The sequence below is a fragment of the Scardinius erythrophthalmus genome (assembly GCF_964197995.2).
Source record: "Scardinius erythrophthalmus genome assembly, chromosome: 9".
Taxonomy (NCBI): domain Eukaryota; kingdom Metazoa; phylum Chordata; class Actinopteri; order Cypriniformes; family Leuciscidae; genus Scardinius; species Scardinius erythrophthalmus.
Window position 1 is genome coordinate 460,425 of NC_138229.1, and position 19,576 is coordinate 480,000.

The following is a 19,576-nucleotide window of genomic DNA, read 5'->3' on the forward strand; positions in this document are numbered from 1 at the left end:
TCTCCACGCATTTTCCTGCAGTTAATGAGAAAAGTGTATTTATTGGCGCACTATATTGATTGCGTATTGAGACGTCTAAAACGGTTGAGCTCGGCCTGATATCGGCGTTTTATAGGCTAGACAAAAAAAACGCTTGACTTGTGTGTATGTGCGTGATGGGTAGGTTAAGGGGTAGTGTGTGTGTGTGTGTGTGAGAGAGAGAGAGAGATGGGTAGGTTTAGGGGTCAGGTTAGTGTGTGAGTGACCCCTTAAACCTACCCATCACGCACATACACACAAGTCAAGCGTTTTTTGTTTTTTTTTTGTGTCTATAAAACGCCGATATCAGGCCGGGTGAAACCCGTAGTTGTTGGGACATCAGAGACCAGTTTGTCCAGGAGGGCAACATGTTTATTAGCAACAGCTAACGTTAGCTCCGTAGTGTCCGACGTTTTGAGCCATTCCTACGCACATTGCTTGATTTTTTCCCATCGGACTTCAGTAAAGGGCTGCGGACCTTTCCCACCATCTTTTCCGACATGAAGAATACACTTTACGGGTGTTAATCGAGCTTGATCGCCGCTATCAGATGAAGATGCGCTGCTTACGTCCTCCTCTGTTTACATGTGCGTAGTGATATTGGCTTGATTTCGGCTGTGACCTACTTACATTCTCGATGCTGATTGGTTGAAAATCGAGCTCAACCGTTTTAGACGTCTCAATACGCAATCAATATAGTGCGCCAATAAATACACTTTTCTCATTAACTGCAGGAAAATGCGTGGAGAACTTTTTGCTTGGATACCTTTTATTAACGTTGAACATATTGAGCAAAAGAAAATTTAGTGCCCCACTTGGTGGAACGAAACTGAACGATACAGCTCACGTACAGCGGCCTAGAAGGGGAAAATGTAGAATTCTCATAGAATAACAAATTACATTGTAGAATTGTAGAATTGAAAAAAAAGGGGAAAACTAGTTTATATATTTATTTGATTATGTTGTCTAGTTGATATGGAAGCACATTTTCGCCACAAAAAGAATCATGCTTTGGTAAATCTTAATTATGACAAAATAAAATCGTTTTTTTAAAGTAAGTCGATATTATGAGATAAAATGTAAAAAATCATGACATTCAAAATTATAATTATGAGACTAAAAATAGAAATTAGGACATACTAAGTCATAAGTATGACTTTTTACGTCATAATTTTTACTTTTTATGTTAGGCTTGTTCGACTTCATGCAGCTCTGCGCAGACCGATCGGCGGCTGACTTGAAGCAGTGCATGCCGGTTAGAAATTTTGTCCGACTTGATGCAGCGCCGACGCCACGTGACTGTGATGTGCGCCATCAAAGTATCGCGAGAGCGATTCGAGAGTAGCCGGAGAACTCAGCCAGCGCAGCTTCTCAAGAGCGGCTGCACGAGGGCTGATGACGACACAGCTGTTCCACGATTGGCTGATGACGACACAGCTGTTCCACGATTGGCCGGATTCACCGCATGACAACGATCACTTGTGTTTCGTGTTTATTCGAAAACCTTTAGTTCCTCTAAAGCCCTCAAATCAGTTTATTATAACAGTGAACACTCTTTTCATGTCGTTGTCATGTTATATTGTGTCATGTTTATCAAATTAAAACTGCTTAAAAAAAGAAGACTCCACTTCATTGATAGTAGCTTATGTTGAACTTTATTCTTGTTCAAACAGACGCTGGATGAAGCAGTAGGCTACATAAAGTATTGAATGAAAATGTCTCTGAAACATCTGTGCATTATTTGGCAAATATTGCATTTATTTCACTGCAGCTGCGGTAAAGTATGCAAACACCACGTGAGCGGTCACTACGGGAACCAGAAAGTGTCCGACTTCACGTCTCCGTTTGCAGCTCCTCCCGCCGGCACGCGGCTACTCTCGCCGATCGGGTGCATCCAGCCGCAGCCGATGTCCAACACACCTGTTAATTTTGATTTGGTACGTCAGAATTTCGATGTCATAATTATGAGTTGTCATAATTATTGACTTTTTGTCATAATTGTGAGTTTAAGTCATAACTTCGACTTAGTATGCCATAATTATGATTTACCAAAGCATCCATAAGTTTGTTTTCATTTACAATAGTTCTTTATTATGAAGATTCCTGTCAGACGCAGAACCTCCCGCCAGCTGCTCCTCTCGCGAGATTCAGCCGAGATCTCGTTCAGGGTAGGGCCGTGGAACTCTCGCCGCGGTTCGCGCTCTCGCGAGGTTTGCCCGGGCTCTCGTATTGTTGTTGTTGTGGTGATGATGGCGGCTGCAGGCGCTGAGGCCCCGGACTCCTGGTATCTGGCTCTACTCGGGTTCGCCGAACATTTCAGAACCTCCAGTCCTCCCAAAATCCGCCTGTGTGTGCACTGCCTGCAGGCCGTGTTCCAGTTCAAGCCCCCGCAGAGAGTGGAGGCCCGGACGCACTTGCAGCTGGGCTCGGTGCTCTACCACCACACGAAGAACAGCGAGCTGGCCCGCACGCACCTCGAGAAGGCGGTGAGAGCGCACAGGAAAGCCCGAGGCTTCAGCTGAGCGACAAGGCCGCAGTCCCGGGCGCTTCATTATTGTTGTTATTTTTGTTGTTAATTCAGCCCTAACAGATTCAATGAGTTCATGTGCTATTGTTTTAAACATCTTATTGTCATAAATCATATATAATAATATTTTGATAGAAGCTCTGTGTTTGTCCTGTGATGCGCTGCTATAGACACTAATAAACATTATTTATGATTCATGTTTAATGTCTCTTTCTGTCTCTATTTCAGTGGTTTATCTCACAGCAAGTATCCTTTACCACATAATGAAGCAATTGTCACTCTTGAGTGTTGTGTTGAGTCTGTGCTGCTGTAAGTGAAGAAGAACAGCTGATGATGATGATGATAATGATGATACATGATTTATTGAGTTCTCCTTAGCACAGGTGTGCAGATCGCCCAGTTTGAGGATGTCAAGTTCGAGGCGGCGAGTCTTCTGTCAGAGCTTTACTGCCAACAGGTGAGTCTGAGTCTGAGTCCGGTTTAACACTGAAATGTCGTCAACTCTTCTGTTCTGTGTGGCAGAAATAACCCTGATGTTATGAATAAAACATGCTTTCAAACGCAAACCTGGAGACTTTTGAGTTTAAAGGGACAGTTCACCCAAAAATTACATTTCTGTCATCATTTACATGCTTTCATGTCCAAACCTGTAAGACTTCCGTTCATCTTCAGAACACAAATGAAGATGTTTAATGAAATCTGAGAGATTTCTGTCTCTATTTAGAAAGTCTATTCAGCCAAAACTGATGATTCTAAACGTTTCATTAAGAGATGTTAAAATAAATCTATATGATTGGAGAGGTTTAATGCAAGTCTTCTGATTCAGGCTTTTATGCACATATGATATGATCAGCTCATCAAATATGGTAAACAGAGGCTGAAGAACCAATCAGGTTCGGTTTATGTTCGCTGATCAATCTTTATATGTGAATAAAAGTCTAAATTAAATCTCTTTATCATAATAAGTGATCAAAAGACTTGGATGAAATCGCTCTATTCGTATGGATTTATTTACGAACGTTTTGAAGCATTATGACGGTTCACACTCACACAAATGAAGAATTTTTATTTTCATTAAAAATATCCTCATTTGCATTTCGAACTTGAACGATGAAAGCGATTTAGCGATGAGAGAACTTCTCCATTACATGCAGCAAAACTCACTGGGACACAGCGGCTTAAGTTACAGTTTTTCTCTCAAATATTACACACACACACACACACACACACACACACACTTTTTTATTACACACATACAAACCACACTCTGACATCCACACCAACACACACACACAATTATCACTGCATAATTTATCCATACAGAAGCAGAAAAACAAGCATTTGCTTTATAGGCCAAACCTGAGAAAACGCCACGGCTGGCCTTGTGAATCTTAACAAAGATGGCATCGTTCTATAGTTAAATGTCCCTGGGATTAAAAATTGCCGTTTCAATGGGGACTTTTTTGTCTTTAACGTTCTGAAAGGAACTATTGTGTGTTAATAGTGTAAAGTAGATTTATTAAAGGAAATGAGAGTGAAATAGTTAAAAATACACACCTGTGTTCACAATCATACAAGCGAAACTGATGCGTTAGGACACACAAGGGTTAAAGACTAAAGGAGAAGCAGCCAGTGTGTGTGTGTGTGTGTGTGTGTGTGTGTGTGTGTGTGTGTCTCAGGGCCCTATCCCGCTCCCAGCGCAATAGAGTTCGTACAGCGACGCATGTATCATTCCTGTTCTGCTCCCGACGCACAGCGCACATGTTATTCAGAGGCTATTTTAAGAGCGCATGCTTGGCCATAATGTAGCGTGAGCACAACACACACACACTTTGCTTCTCTCATCTACACACAGACACAACAGTTCTCATTTTAGAAAACCATACATTATTACAAGGAACAATATTCCACACGAGGGAAATCATTGTTGTGTCCATGAAGATGTGAAAAAATAGGCATAAATCTAGCTTACACATTTACCCAAATTATCATACGCCTGTTTAACCGAAGCTAATCTGGGTGTGTTTCTCCGTCCCCAATGTCACTTCTCTGTGTTTTACGGCCCTGACGAGAACGTCGGTCTCCTCGGCTGTGAACCGCTCCTGGCAAATCCGCCGTTATAATAGCAATCCGCCATGGAACAAGCGCACCTGCTCTTAAAGGGAATGTGAGATGTCGCTCTGATTGGTTTATTTCACGTTACGCCCAAACCACACCTATGAGTGATGAAGCGACTTCAGACCAACACATTTTAGATTTGCGTCGGAGAGTCATTTATCCCGCCGGTGTAATAGCATGTTTGTCTTCTGTTCACTAGAACCTGGTGGATTCAGCGAAGCCGCTGTTACGGAAGGCCATCCAGATCTCCCAGCAGACTCCATACTGGCACTGCAGACTCCTGTTCCAGCTCGCGGTACACACACACACACACACACACACACCAGCAGACTCCATACTGGCACTGCAGACTCCTGTTCCAGCTCGCGGTACACACACACACACACACACACACACACACACACCAGCAGACTCCATACTGGCACTGCAGACTCCTGTTCCAGCTCGCGGTTAGGGGTGGGAGATATTGACAAAAATGAATATCTCGATATTTTTTTCCAATAACTCGATATCGATATTCAGACGATATTTTTGCCATCCTTCAAAGAAATGTGTGCAAACTGGCAAAGAAGGTCCAATTGGTCTTTTGACTTGCTGCATTTTACCTATGTAGGCTGTAAAAGAAACAATAAAGGAGCTAACTAAACAGAATCTGAGGAAGCCCCTATCTTTTTCCACTTACAAAAAAAAAAAAAAAACGGAACTAGGCACCTTTTGCAACAGTGATTATTAAATCAAACAACAATATTGTTGATGATAAATTCAAAGTAAAAAAATATATATTTTCAAAACGCTATAAATCCATCCATTTTTTCCCCAAAACGCTATAAATCCATATAAATCCAAGTCTTTTCTCTTTTATTTTTCGTGTTTGCATTTATGAGGAAAAAACAATATTAGGCTACGTGTCAGTTCTCCATTATGGACGCGAGTGCTCTGAAAGCGGCAAAAAGACTAAAGACTTTCAAACTTTCACCGAGACCTCAAAACAAAAAGCACAAAGCCTTTCTTTAAAACGAATTTCGTTTTGTATTAATTGTATCTTAATTTTTCATTAACCAATTTCCTGGATTTACATTAAAATACAAATATAGGCTAGCAATCACAACATAAGGCCCCGGTGCTTGAACTGGAGATTATATCATCATGAACCGAACCGTAGCCTACTCGCCTCACAGGCCTAAAAAATGTGAAATATATTTACAGAAATCTGGTTCTAAACAAAACCATCCAAAACAAAATAAAACTATGTAGCCTAATAAATGTGCATTTCTCCGTTGCGTTCACAGCCTACTGCGAAGATCGCGAGTCATTAAAGCCTATCGTCAACTTCATCTTTGCAGCCGACACAGAAATTAATAAACAATTTAAAATGTCTTATTGCATTATTTTACATATTCATAATCATTACTTTTGGTGGATCTTTGAGGCAGCTTTTTAGGTTTATGGCGTTTTGGAAAAGAGCTCTTCACGTAACGTTTCACCAAGGCACAGCGGCTCTTCAGCACATAAGAACAAAAGAAGAGAAAAAGCACGGACTTACTAATTACGAAACTTTGATGTGGTTGAACAGGTGAAACAGTCACAAATTCCTCTGCAACTCAAACCTTCTCAGTACGAGTTATGAAGGAAGAGAACAGCATTACAGTTTTCAGCGCGTCCTCCTCTGATTGCTGTGTTCTGACTGAAAAAGTGCGTGCAGGAGCACATGCGCAAACGGTTTGTAAAATGTCCTTTTGTAAAATGACATATGATAAAATAAAAATAATTCATATATCATTTTAAAAACGGTTTTGCGCATGTGCTTCTGCGCGCACTATTTCGAATTTACGTATGCGTTTTTGACGACGCGGGACCATGGGCTGGGCCACTCGCAGGGTGCTTCCGGGAATAGTAGGCTACTGCTCTACAGTATTAAAAATCGCTACATATAATTGTTTAGAAGGTTATTGTGTGCGTTATTTGTTTTCTCTTTAAATTCTTTCAGCTCTTTTCATGTTTGGGGGGTCGGATTGTACAAATTATGAAATATTCGATATCCCAATTTTGCATATCGTCCAGACAACAATTTGGATATTATCGTCTAAACGATATATCGCCCACCTCTACTCGCGGTACACACACACACACACACACACACACACACACACACACACACACACACACACACACACACACACACACACACACACACACACACACACACACACCAGCAGACTCCATACTGGCACTGCAGACTCCTGTTCCAGCTCGCGGTACACACACACACACACACACACACACACACACACACACACCAGCAGACTCCATACTGGCACTGCAGACTCCTGTTCCAGCTCGCGGTACACACACACACACACACACACACACACACACACACACCAGCAGACTCCATACTGGCACTGCAGACTCCTGTTCCAGCTCGCGGTACACACACACACACACACACACACACACACACACACACACACACACACACACACACACACACACACACACACACACACACACACACACACACACCAGCAGACTCCATACTGGCACTGCAGACTCCTGTTCCAGCTCGCGGTACACACACACACACACACACACACACACACACACACACACACACACACCAGACTCCATACTGGCACTGCAGACTCCTGTTCCAGCTCGCGGTACACACACACACACACACACACACACACACACACACACACACACACACACACACACACACACACACACACACACACACACACCAGCAGACTCCATACTGGCACTGCAGACTCCTGTTCCAGCTCGCGGTACACACACACACACACACACACACACACACACACACACACACACACACACACACCAGACTCCATACTGGCACTGCAGACTCCTGTTCCAGCTCGCGGTACACACACACACACACACACACACACACACACACCAGCAGACTCCATACTGGCACTGCAGACTCCTGTTCCAGCTCGCGGTACACACACACACACACACACACACACACACACACACACACACACACCAGCAGACTCCATACTGGCACTGCAGACTCCTGTTCCAGCTCGCGGTACACACACACACACACACACACCAGCAGACTCCATACTGGCACTGCAGACTCCTGTTCCAGCTCGCGGTACACACACACACATGTGTGTGCGCATGCGTCGCGTCTGAGCGCGTTGTTGTCTTTGGAGCTCCATCGATTGATTTATAATTCTTGATTTCTCTTTAAACTCACTTACAACGAACATTTTCTACTTTTCCTCACCTCATAGTTATAACGCGGATTGTTGAGCAGACGCGTCTCAAGCCTAGTGATCCAACGCTGGATACTCTTATAGGTTACGTCCGTGGATCACGGCTGAACGCGTCTTCTCCGCACTCATTTACAAACAAACATTTTTTCACCTATCGTGCGTCTACTCTACACCCGTACCACTGAAAAGACGGATTATATCCAAGACTTAAGCCATAAATTAGTATTAATATTGATAGCACCACTGGTAGCGTCGTTGCTAACTTAACTTACTGTCCATCTGTTAAAATGGCGAATATATCAAATGTAAGTAGTCTACCTTTTGGTGCAGGTGAGGACACATTTGAGCTGCACGCGGTGCAGTCTGAGCTGGAAGCTGTTGAGAAACAGATCCACGACCTTTTAGTAAGAAAAGCCGAGCTGATAGACCGGCGTTTGGCTCTCGAAACATCACGTGCCGAGGCACACAAATCAGAGACTAACGTTACTAACCCGCTGACTCCGACCTCGTCTACTCCGTGCGTTCCTCAACATCGGTCCCGAACGTCGAGGTCGCGATCAGCCATGGTCTCGTTCACTCCGGCTCCAACATGCCATCACGAAGCCTGGATTTTTCCGCAGCGGAAGTCGCGAGTCAGGTCTAGACCAAGAAAACTCTCTCCGACCCTCCCGGTTTTCGAGATATCCACACAAAACCGCTTCTCCCCTCTTCGCGAAACAGAACGCGATGCTGTGATCATCGGCGATTCCATCGTTCGACACGTACACGCTACGTTAAATAAAAGTAAGGTGCATAGTCACTGCTTTCCTGGTGCTCGTGTTTCTGAAATCGCTGCTCACGTTCCCGAGATTTTGAACGAGCGCGTCGGAACCGTTGTCCTGCATGCGGGAGGGGCAGACATCAGGCTGCGCCAGACGGAAGTTCTGAAGAAAGACTTCAGGAATCTGATCGATACGGTACGCAGCACATCGCCTGATATAACGATTATTGTGTCAGGACCGCTTCCCACGTACCGACTAGGTCATGAAAAGGGTTAGTAGATTATTTGCGCTTAATGAATGGTTAATGTCATGGTGCAATGAGCAGAAACTTCTCTTTGTAAATAATTGGAATCTGTTTTGGGAGCGTCCTAGGCTATACCGTGCTGATGGCTTACACCCAAGCAGATTCGGATCGGATCTTCTGTCAGATAACATCTCCAAAATGTTAAATACCTTTTGACTAGTAACCAAAAGTCCAAATCATAGTCTCTGCTGCACCAATTTAACTGATATAAATAGTGTAGAACATTGCATAGAAACTGTTCTATTCCTCGTTTAGTGAGATCAAATCATAAATCTACTGCAGGATCTAGAAAAAATCTAATTGTTATTAAACCAGAAAATGTTGCTATTGGTAATCAAAAACAATTTCTAAAGCTAGGTCTTCTAAACATTAGATCACTCACACCTAAGGCAGTTATTGTAAATGAAATAGTCACAGATAATAGCTTTGATGTACTTTGCCTTACTGAAACCTGGCTTAAACCAAATGATTATTTCGGTCTAAATGAGTCTACTCCATCAGGATACTCCTATAAGCACGAGCCCCGTCTGAATGGTCGTGGCGGCGGTGTTGCAACAATCTATAGAGATTTTCTCAATGTTACTCAGAAAACGGGTTATAAGTTTATTTCATTTGAAGTACTTGTACTAAATGTTACGCTCTTAGATGTTCGAAAAACATCCCTATTATCTTTAGCCTTGGCTACCGTATATAGACCGCCTGGGCCTTACGCTGATTTCCTAAAAGAGTTTGCAGATTTTCTCTCAGACCTATTAGTTAACTTCGATAAAGCATTAATTGTTGGAGACTTTAATATCCATGTAGATAATCAAAATGATGCGTTAGGGGCTGCGTTTACTGATTTATTAAACTCCTTTGGGGTCAAGCAAAACATTACCGGACCGACTCATCGATTTAATCATACACTCGATTTAATTATATCACATGGAACCGATCCAACCGATATAGATATCATTCCACAAAGTGACGATGTCACTGACCATTACATGGTAACTTGCATATTACGTACTCCTGTAATATATCATGCTGCGCCGCGTTATCGATTAGGCAGAACAATCCTTCCATCCACCATAGATAATTTTTCAAACAGCTTATCGGATCTGTCTCAGCTGCTCAGTGAACCCAAACAAACAGATGAACTTGAGGAATTAACTAGCACTATGAGCACCATTCTCTCTGGATCATTGGATATTGTTGCACCCATTAGATTAAAAAAGGTCAGAGAGAAAAGTAAAGCACCATGGTACAACAATACTACGCGTGTTCTAAAGAGAGAAACCCGTAATTTAGAGCGTAAATGGAAACAAACCAACTTAGAGGTCTTTAGAATCGCATGGAAAGACAGTACGTCACGCTATAAAAAGGCCCTAAAAGCGGCCAGGGCTGAGCATCTCCGCAAACTAATAGAAAACAACCATAACAATCCTAAGTTCTTATTTAACACCGTGGCGAGACTAACAAATAAACAGATGTCTCCTGAACAAAATATTCCATTACAGTTTAGTAGTAATGATTTCATGAAGTTCTTCACTGAGAAAATAGAAAACATCAGAACCACAATTGTAAACGTTCAATCCTCAATCGCGCCTTATAATTCAGCCTCAATTATCACCCCGCAAGAACAATTACAGTGCTTTACAACTATAGAACAAAAAGAGTTAAATAAACTTTTTACTTCATCTAAAACAACAACATGTTTACTAGATCCTATACCAACTAAACTATTGAAAGAAGTGTTACCTATAGTGGAAGAGCCTCTCCTCAATATTATTAACTCGTCTTTATCTTTAGGTTATGTTCCAAAAACATTTAAACTGGCAGTTATAAAACCTCTCATTAAGAAACCACAATTAGATCCGAATAATCTAGTAAATTATAGACCCATTTCAAATCTACCTTTTATGTCTAAAATACTAGAAAAAGTTGTGTCTGCCCAACTGGGCTCTTTCTTGCAAGAAAATGACACCTATGAAAAGTTTCAGTCAGGATTCAGACCGCATCATAGCACTGAAACTGCGCTCGTTAAAATCACAAATGATTTACTCTTAGCTTCTGACCAAGGCTGTATCTCAATACTAGTTTTACTTGATCTTAGTGCTGCGTTCGATACTATAGATAATACAATACTCTTAGATCGGCTACAAAACTATACCGGTGTTCAAGGACAAGCATTAAGCTGGTTCAGATCATACCTATCTGACCGCTACCATTTTGTCTATTTAAATGGAGAAAAATCGATCATAACTCCAGTAAACTATGGAGTGCCGCAAGGATCTGTGTTAGGCCCTCTATTATTCTCAATATATATGCTGCCACTTGGAAATATTATAAGGAAACATGGAATTAGTTTCCATTGTTATGCTGATGACACTCAAATCTATATTTCATCACGGCCAGATGAAAACGCTAAATTATCCAAATTGACAGAGTGTGTTAAAGATATAAAAGATTGGATGACGCATAATTTTCTTTTATTAAATCCAGACAAGACAGAGGTAATACTTATCGGTTCAAAAAACCACCCACAAAACCTCTCACAATACAACTTTAACATAGTAGGGTGTCCTGTTACTTCATCCTCTACAGTAAAAGACCTGGGTGTTATATTAGACTGCAACCTGTCTTTTGAAAATCATATTTCATATGTTACAAGAACAGCCTTTTTCCACCTTAGAAACATTGCTAAGCTACGTAACATGCTATCTGTTTCTGATGCAGAAAAGCTAGTTCATGCATTCATGACCTCGAGACTAGATTACTGTAATGCGTTATTAGCCGGTTGTCCTGCATCCTCAATAAACAAGCTACAGTTAGTCCAAAATGCCGCCGCTAGAGTTCTAACTAGATCAAGAAAATATGATCATATAACACCAATTTTATCATCACTACATTGGTTACCTATAAAGTCCCGTATTAATTACAAGGTATTGCTACTGACTTATAAAGCCCTAAACGGCTTAGCTCCAGTCTATTTAACCGATCTTCTATCGCCCTATAATCCATCGCGCTCTTTAAGGTCACTAAATTCAAGGCTTTTGGTCATACCTAGGATATCCAGATCCACCAAAGGAGGGAGAGCATTTTCACATTTAGCACCAAAACTCTGGAATAGTCTTCCGGATACTGTTCGTTGCTCAGACTCGCTCTCCCAGTTTAAAACTAGATTAAAGACGCATCTCTTCAGCCAGGCATTCATATAATACTTTTAATCCTACAGTTAAATCCGACCTCTACTTCATAACCGCCAGAGGAGAACTGGCCCCCGACTGAGCCTGGGTTCTCCCAAGGTTTTTTTTTCTCCATTAGGTCACCTGATGGAGTTTTTCGGTTCCTTGCCACTGTTGCCTTTGGCTTGCTCAGTTGGGGATATTTGGGGATATTTAATTGAATTAATCAATCAACGATACTATTGATCAGCATTACCGAACGTAGACGTTCCACTAGAAACAAACATTGATGTATTGTTCTAATTTATTACTGTGAAGCTGCTTTGATACAACCTGTGTTGTGAAAAGCGCTATATAAATAAACTTGACTTGACTTGACTTGACACACACACACACACACACACACACACACACCAGCAGACTCCATACTGGCACTGCAGACTCCTGTTCCAGCTCGCGGTACACACACACACACACACACACACACACACACACACACACACACACACACACACACACACACACACACACACACCAGCAGACTCCATACTGGCACTGCAGACTCCTGTTCCAGCTCGCGGTACACACACACACACACACACACACACACACACACACACCAGCAGACTCCATACTGGCACTGCAAACTCCTGTTCCAGGTCGCGGTACACACACACACACACACACACACACACACACACCAGCAGACTCCATACTGGCACTGCAGACTCCTGTTCCAGCTCGCGGTACACACACACACACACACACACACACACACACACACACACACACACACATATATTTTGTTGTAAATTTTAAAAGTAATACGTTACTTTACTAGTTACTTGAGAAAGTAATCTGATTACATCACTCAAGTTACTTGTGATGAGTTTCCCCCACACTGCTCTTCATTACCCGGAGTGTGTGTGAGCCTCGTCTGAGCGGTGTGTGTGTTCCCCACAGCAACTGCACACGCTGGAGAAGGATCTGGTGTCGGCCTGCGATCTGCTGGGAGTCGGAGCGGAGTACGCCAGAGTCGTGGGGTCGGAGTACACCAGGTGACGCTCACTACAGCGCACACACACACACACACACACACACACACACACACACACGGTCCATTTCTCTGACGTGTGTAATGATTAATCTCTGCATTTCCACAGAGCGCTGTTCCTGCTGAGCAAAGGCATGGTGAGTATCTGTGTGTGTGTGTGTGTGTGACGTGGAATAGTGTGTTTTGTCAATAAAAAAGAAAAGTAAATTGGCCGTTTTAATCCCAGAAATAATCGGCCAACTAATCGCTTATCAGAATAGCCGTTTGTTGCAGCTCCACTTGGAGTCCGCATCGGCCCAGCCTTAATCAGACTTTAGTTTAGTCTCATCAGTGGTTGTGTTTGTCATGTGACCTGTGGAGGCTTGTGTTCTCGTGTGTGTGTGTGTGTGTGTGTGTGTGTGTGTGTGTGTGTGTGTGTGTGTGTGTGTGTGTGTGTGTGTAGCTGCTGCTGATGGAGCGTAAGCTGCAGGAGGTTCACCCGCTCCTGACGCTGTGTGGGCAGATCGTGGAGACCTGGCAGGGAAACCCCATCCAGAAGGAGTCTCTGCGCGTCTTCTTCCTCGTGCTGCAGGTCACACACTACCTGGACGCCGGACAGGTGAGAGTCTCTCACACACACACACACACACACACTACTCTCTCACACACACACTACCTGGACGCCGGACAGGTGAGAGTCTCTCACACACACACACACACTACTCTCTCACACACACACTACCTGGACGCCGGACAGGTGAGAGTCTCTCACACACACACACACACTACTCTCTCACACACACACTACCTGGACGCCGGACAGGTGAGAGTCTCTCACACACACACACACACTACTCTCTCACACACACACTACCTGGACGCCGGACAGGTGAGAGTCTCTCACACACACACACACACACACACTACTCTCTCACACACACACTACCTGGACGCCGGACAGGTGAGAGTCTCTCACACACACACACACACACACACACACTACTCTCTCACACACACACTACCTGGACGCCGGACAGGTGAGAGTCTCTCACACACACACACACACACACACTACTCTCTCACACACACACTACCTGGACGCCGGACAGGTGAGAGTCTCTCACACACACACACACACACACACTACTCTCTCACACACACACTACCTGGACGCCGGACAGGTGAGAGTCTCTCACACACACACACACACACACACTACTCTCTCACACACACACTACCTGGACGCCGGACAGGTGAGAGTCTCTCACACACACACACACACACACACACACACACACACACACACACACACACTACTCTCTCACACACACACACTACCCTCTCTCACACACACTACTCTCTCTCTCACACACACTACTCTCTCTCACACACACTACTCTCTCTCTCTCACACACACACTACTCTCTCTCACACACACACTACTCTCTCACACACACACTACTCTCTCACACACACTACTCTCTCTCACACACACACTACTCTCTCACACACACACTACTCTCTCACACATACTACTCTCTCTCACACACACACTACTCTCTCACACACACACTACTCTCTCACACATACTACTCTCTCTCACACACACACTACTCTCTCACACACACACTACTCTCTCACACACACACTACTCTCTCTCACACACACACACTACTCTCTCTCACACACACTACTCTCTCACACACACACTACTCTACCTGGACGCCGGACAGGTGAGAGTCTCTCACACACACACACACACTACTCTCTCACACACACACTACCTGGACGCCGGACAGGTGAGAGTCTCTCACACACACACTACTCTCTCTCACACACACTACTCTCTCTCACACACACTACTCTCTCTCACACACACTACTCTCTCTCACACACACACTACTCTCTCACACACACTACTCTCTCACACACACACTACTCTCTCACACACACACTACTCTCTCTCACACACACTACTCTCTCTCACACACACTACTCTCTCTCACACACACACTACTCTCTCTCACACACACTACTCTCTCTCTCACACACACTACTCTCTCACACACACTACTCTCTCACACACACTACTCTCTCTCTCACACACACTACTCTCTCACACACACTACTCTCTCTCACACACACACACACACACACACACACACACACACACACACACACACACACACACACACACACACACACACACACACACTACTCTCTCTCACACACACTACTCTCTCACACACACACTACTCTCTCTCACACACACTACTCTCTCACACACACACTACTCTCTCTCTCACACACACTACTCTCTCTCACACACACACTACTCTCTCACACACACACTACTCTCTCTCTCACACACACTACTCTCTCTCACACACACACACTACTCTCTCTCTCACACACACTACTCTCTCACACACACTACTCTCTCTCACACACACACACACACACACACACACACACACACACACACACACACACACACACACACACACACACTACTGTCTCTCACACACACTACTCTCTCTCACACACACTACTCTCTCTCACACACACTACTCTCTCACACACACACTACTCTCTCTCTCACACACACTACTCTCTCTCACACACACACACTACTCTCTCTCTCACACACACTACTCTCTCTCTCACACACACTACTCTCTCTCTCACACACACTACTCTCTCTCTCACACACACTACTCTCTCTCACACACACTACTCTCTCACACACACACTACTCTCTCTCACACACACTACTCTCACACACACACTACTCTCTCTCACACACACTACTCTCTCACACACACACTACTCTCACACACACACTACTCTCTCTCACACACACTACTCTCACACACACACACTACTCTCTCTCACACACACTACTCTCACACACACACTACTCTCTCTCACACACACTACTCTCACACACACACTACTCTCTCTCACACACACTACTCTCTCACACACACACTACTCTCTCACACACACACTACTCTCTCTCACACACACTACTCTCACACACACACTACTCTCTCTCACACACACTACTCTCTCTCACACACACTACTCTCACACACACACTACTCTCTCTCTCTCACACACACTACTCTCTCACACACACACTACTCTCTCACACACACACTACTCTCTCTCACACACACTACTCTCTCTCACACACACTACTCTCTCTCACACACACACTACTCTCTCACACACACACTACTCTCTCTCACACACACTACTCTCTCTCTCACACACACACTACTCTCTCACACACACACTACTCTCTCTCACACACACTACTCTCTCTCACACACACTACTCTCTCTCACACACACTACTCTCTCTCACACACACTACTCTCTCACACACACACTATCTCACACACACACTACTCTCTCTCACACACACACTACTCTCTCTCACACACACACTACTCTCTCTCACACACACTACTCTCTCTCTCACACACACACTACTCTCTCACACACACACTACTCTCTCTCACACACACTATCTCTCACACACACTACTCTCTCTCACACACACTACTCTCTCTCACACACACTACTCTCTCTCACACACACTACTCTCTCTCACACACACTACTCTCTCTCACACACACTACTCTCTCTCACACACACTACTCTCTCTCTCACACACACACTACTCTCTCACACACACACTACTCTCTCTCACACACACTACTCTCTCTCACACACACTACTCTCTCTCACACACACTACTCTCTCTCACACACACTACTCTCTCACACACACACTATCTCACACACACACTACTCTCTCTCACACACACACTACTCTCTCTCACACACACACTACTCTCTCTCACACACACTACTCTCTCTCTCACACACACACTACTCTCTCACACACACACTACTCTCTCTCACACACACTATCTCTCACACACACTACTCTCTCTCACACACACTACTCTCTCTCACACACACTACTCTCTCTCACACACACTACTCTCTCTCACACACACTACTCTCTCTCACACACACTACTCTCTCTCACACACACTACTCTCTCTCACACACACACTACTCTCTCTCACACACACTACTCTCTCTCTCACACACACACTACTCTCTCACACACACACTACTCTCTCTCACACACACTATCTCTCACACACACTACTCTCTCTCACACACACTACTCTCTCTCACACACACTACTCTCTCTCACACACACTACTCTCTCACACACACACTACTCTCTCACACACACACTACTCTCTCACACACACACTACTCTCTCTCTCACACACACTACTCTCTCTCACACACACACTACTCTCTCACACACACACTACTCTCTCACACACACACTACTCTCTCACACACACTACTCTCTCTCACACACACACTACTCTCTCACACACACACTACTCTCTCACACACACACTACTCTCTCTCACACACACTACTCTCTCACACACACACTACTCTCTCTCACACACACTACTCTCTCTCACACACACTACTCTCTCACACACACACTACTCTCTCACACACACACTACTCTCTCTCACACACACACTACTCTCTCTCTCACACACACTACTCTCTCACACACACACTACTCTCTCACACACACACTACTCTCTCTCACACACACTACTCTCTCTCACACACACTACTCTCTCTCACACACACTACTCTCTCTCACACACACACTACTCTCTCACACACACTACTCTCTCACACACACACTACTCTCTCACACACACACTACTCTCTCTCACACACACTACTCTCTCTCACACACACTACTCTCTCTCACACACACACTACTCTCTCTCACACACACTACTCTCTCTCTCACACACACTACTCTCTCTCACACACACACTACTCTCACACACACACTACTCTCTCACACACACACTACTCTCTCACACACACACTACTCTCTCTCACACACACTACCTGGACGCCGGCTGGATGGTCTGTTGGTGGCAAACCAGTTTTCCTATCGGGATTAATAAAGTTGTTCTAATTAAAGCGGTCACCTGCCGCCACCTACTGGTGGTTTAGTTTCATGTTTAAAAGTATCATTCTTTCCAACTTTTCTTGTTTGTATATTTAAAAAATATTTAAAACAATCTCATAACATTATTTAATGTCAATTATTTAGTGTAATTGGTAACAGTTATTTAATCTGATTGGTAACAGCCCTATAGGGTCTTATTATTCGAATTAAATTTATTGATCAAATTTAAGATTTTAAGATGAAAGATGAAGCATATATTTAATAAGACCAGGGAAAACATGTCCTTTATAAAGGTAAAAATATCACAAATATGAAGATTTAAATATTTCAAAGCTGATTGAAAACAATATTCCTTCAGAATAAATAGGTTTTACAACAGACACAAAAAAACCCCATCTTTTTCAGGACAGGTAATTGTGTTTTACTCGGACAAGCGAGTGTCAGATTTGAAAAGGCTAAATGTCGAGTCAATGAACTCTAGAAGTGCAACAACATACAGATGCAGAATGATGAACACACTGAGAGGACAGCAGCCGAAGTGTCACCTATGACCTTTGAGTGTTGAGTTGTTATTTAAGGCAGACCTGAGACTGATGTCTGTAGAGCCGTCAGACGTGACCGTGTGTGTGTGTGTGTGTGTGTGTGTGCAGGTGAAGAGTGTGAAGCCGTGTCTGAAGCAGCTTCAGCAGTGCATCCAGACCATCTCCACCCTGCATGATGATGAAATCCTGCCTAGCAACTCAGCCGACCTCTTCCATTGGCTGCCCAAGGAGCACATGTGTGTCCTCGTCTACCTGGTGAGTGACCCTTCACCTCTGACATCATCACTGGGTTCGTACAAGGGGCTTGAAGGGCTTCAATTTGGCTTTTTGAAATGCAAGTCCTTAAAGGTGCAGTCTGTAAGATTGACAGCTAGTGGTGGACATCGGTACTGCAGTCCAAATCAATCAGAGATCGCTGTTCCCCGCCTCCACAGACTCGGCGCTCACGGGTCAAACTTTATTCAGTTTGAATAAAGAAACATCTTTGTCATAGAAATCCAGCGGTTAAAGCCTCCACAGGCATGGCTTCTGCTGCACTTTATTTGTACCCTTTTGTTTTATTCGTTTAATTATCTATTTACTTTTTTTTTTTTTTTTGAAAGATAATAAAGATATTGTTTGATAAATGAGATCTCTGATTGAAGTCCTTGAAAACCAAAAAAGCAGTGCTTGAAAATTCCTTAAGTCCTGGAACTGTTTTTTATAGTATCTGTACGAACATAATTTAGGCTGTTTTCACTAATGTGTGTGTGTGTGTGTGTGTGTGTGTGTGTGTGTGTGTGTGTTTCAGGTGACGGTCATGCACTC

General features: G+C 43.8%; 1 protein-coding gene across 2 annotated transcripts in view; it reads left to right on the forward strand.

Annotated features, from left to right (window-relative positions):
- The first annotated feature begins 2,252 nt into the window (after positions 1-2,252).
- mau2 (MAU2 sister chromatid cohesion factor) overlaps positions 2,253-19,576 on the forward strand; it is a 27,736-nt gene continuing 10,412 nt past the window's right edge. Inside the window, exons 1-10 of one of the 2 annotated variants that reach the window (XM_081375397.1) lie at positions 2,253-2,504; positions 2,774-2,791; positions 2,937-3,002; positions 4,863-4,919; positions 12,857-12,895; positions 13,113-13,207; positions 13,313-13,340; positions 13,646-13,801; positions 18,878-19,024; positions 19,560-19,576. The exon at positions 19,560-19,576 is cut by the window's right edge and continues 74 nt beyond it. In XM_081375397.1, the coding sequence (XP_081231523.1) occupies positions 2,265-2,504; positions 2,774-2,791; positions 2,937-3,002; positions 4,863-4,919; positions 12,857-12,895; positions 13,113-13,207; positions 13,313-13,340; positions 13,646-13,801; positions 18,878-19,024; positions 19,560-19,576 (863 nt within the window). In that variant the 5' untranslated portion in view covers positions 2,253-2,264. Of the gene's footprint in view, positions 2,505-2,773; positions 2,792-2,936; positions 3,003-4,862; positions 4,959-12,856; positions 12,896-13,112; positions 13,208-13,312; positions 13,341-13,645; positions 13,802-18,877; positions 19,025-19,559 lie in introns of both variants that reach the window. The other variant, XM_081375396.1, reaches the window with a different exon arrangement.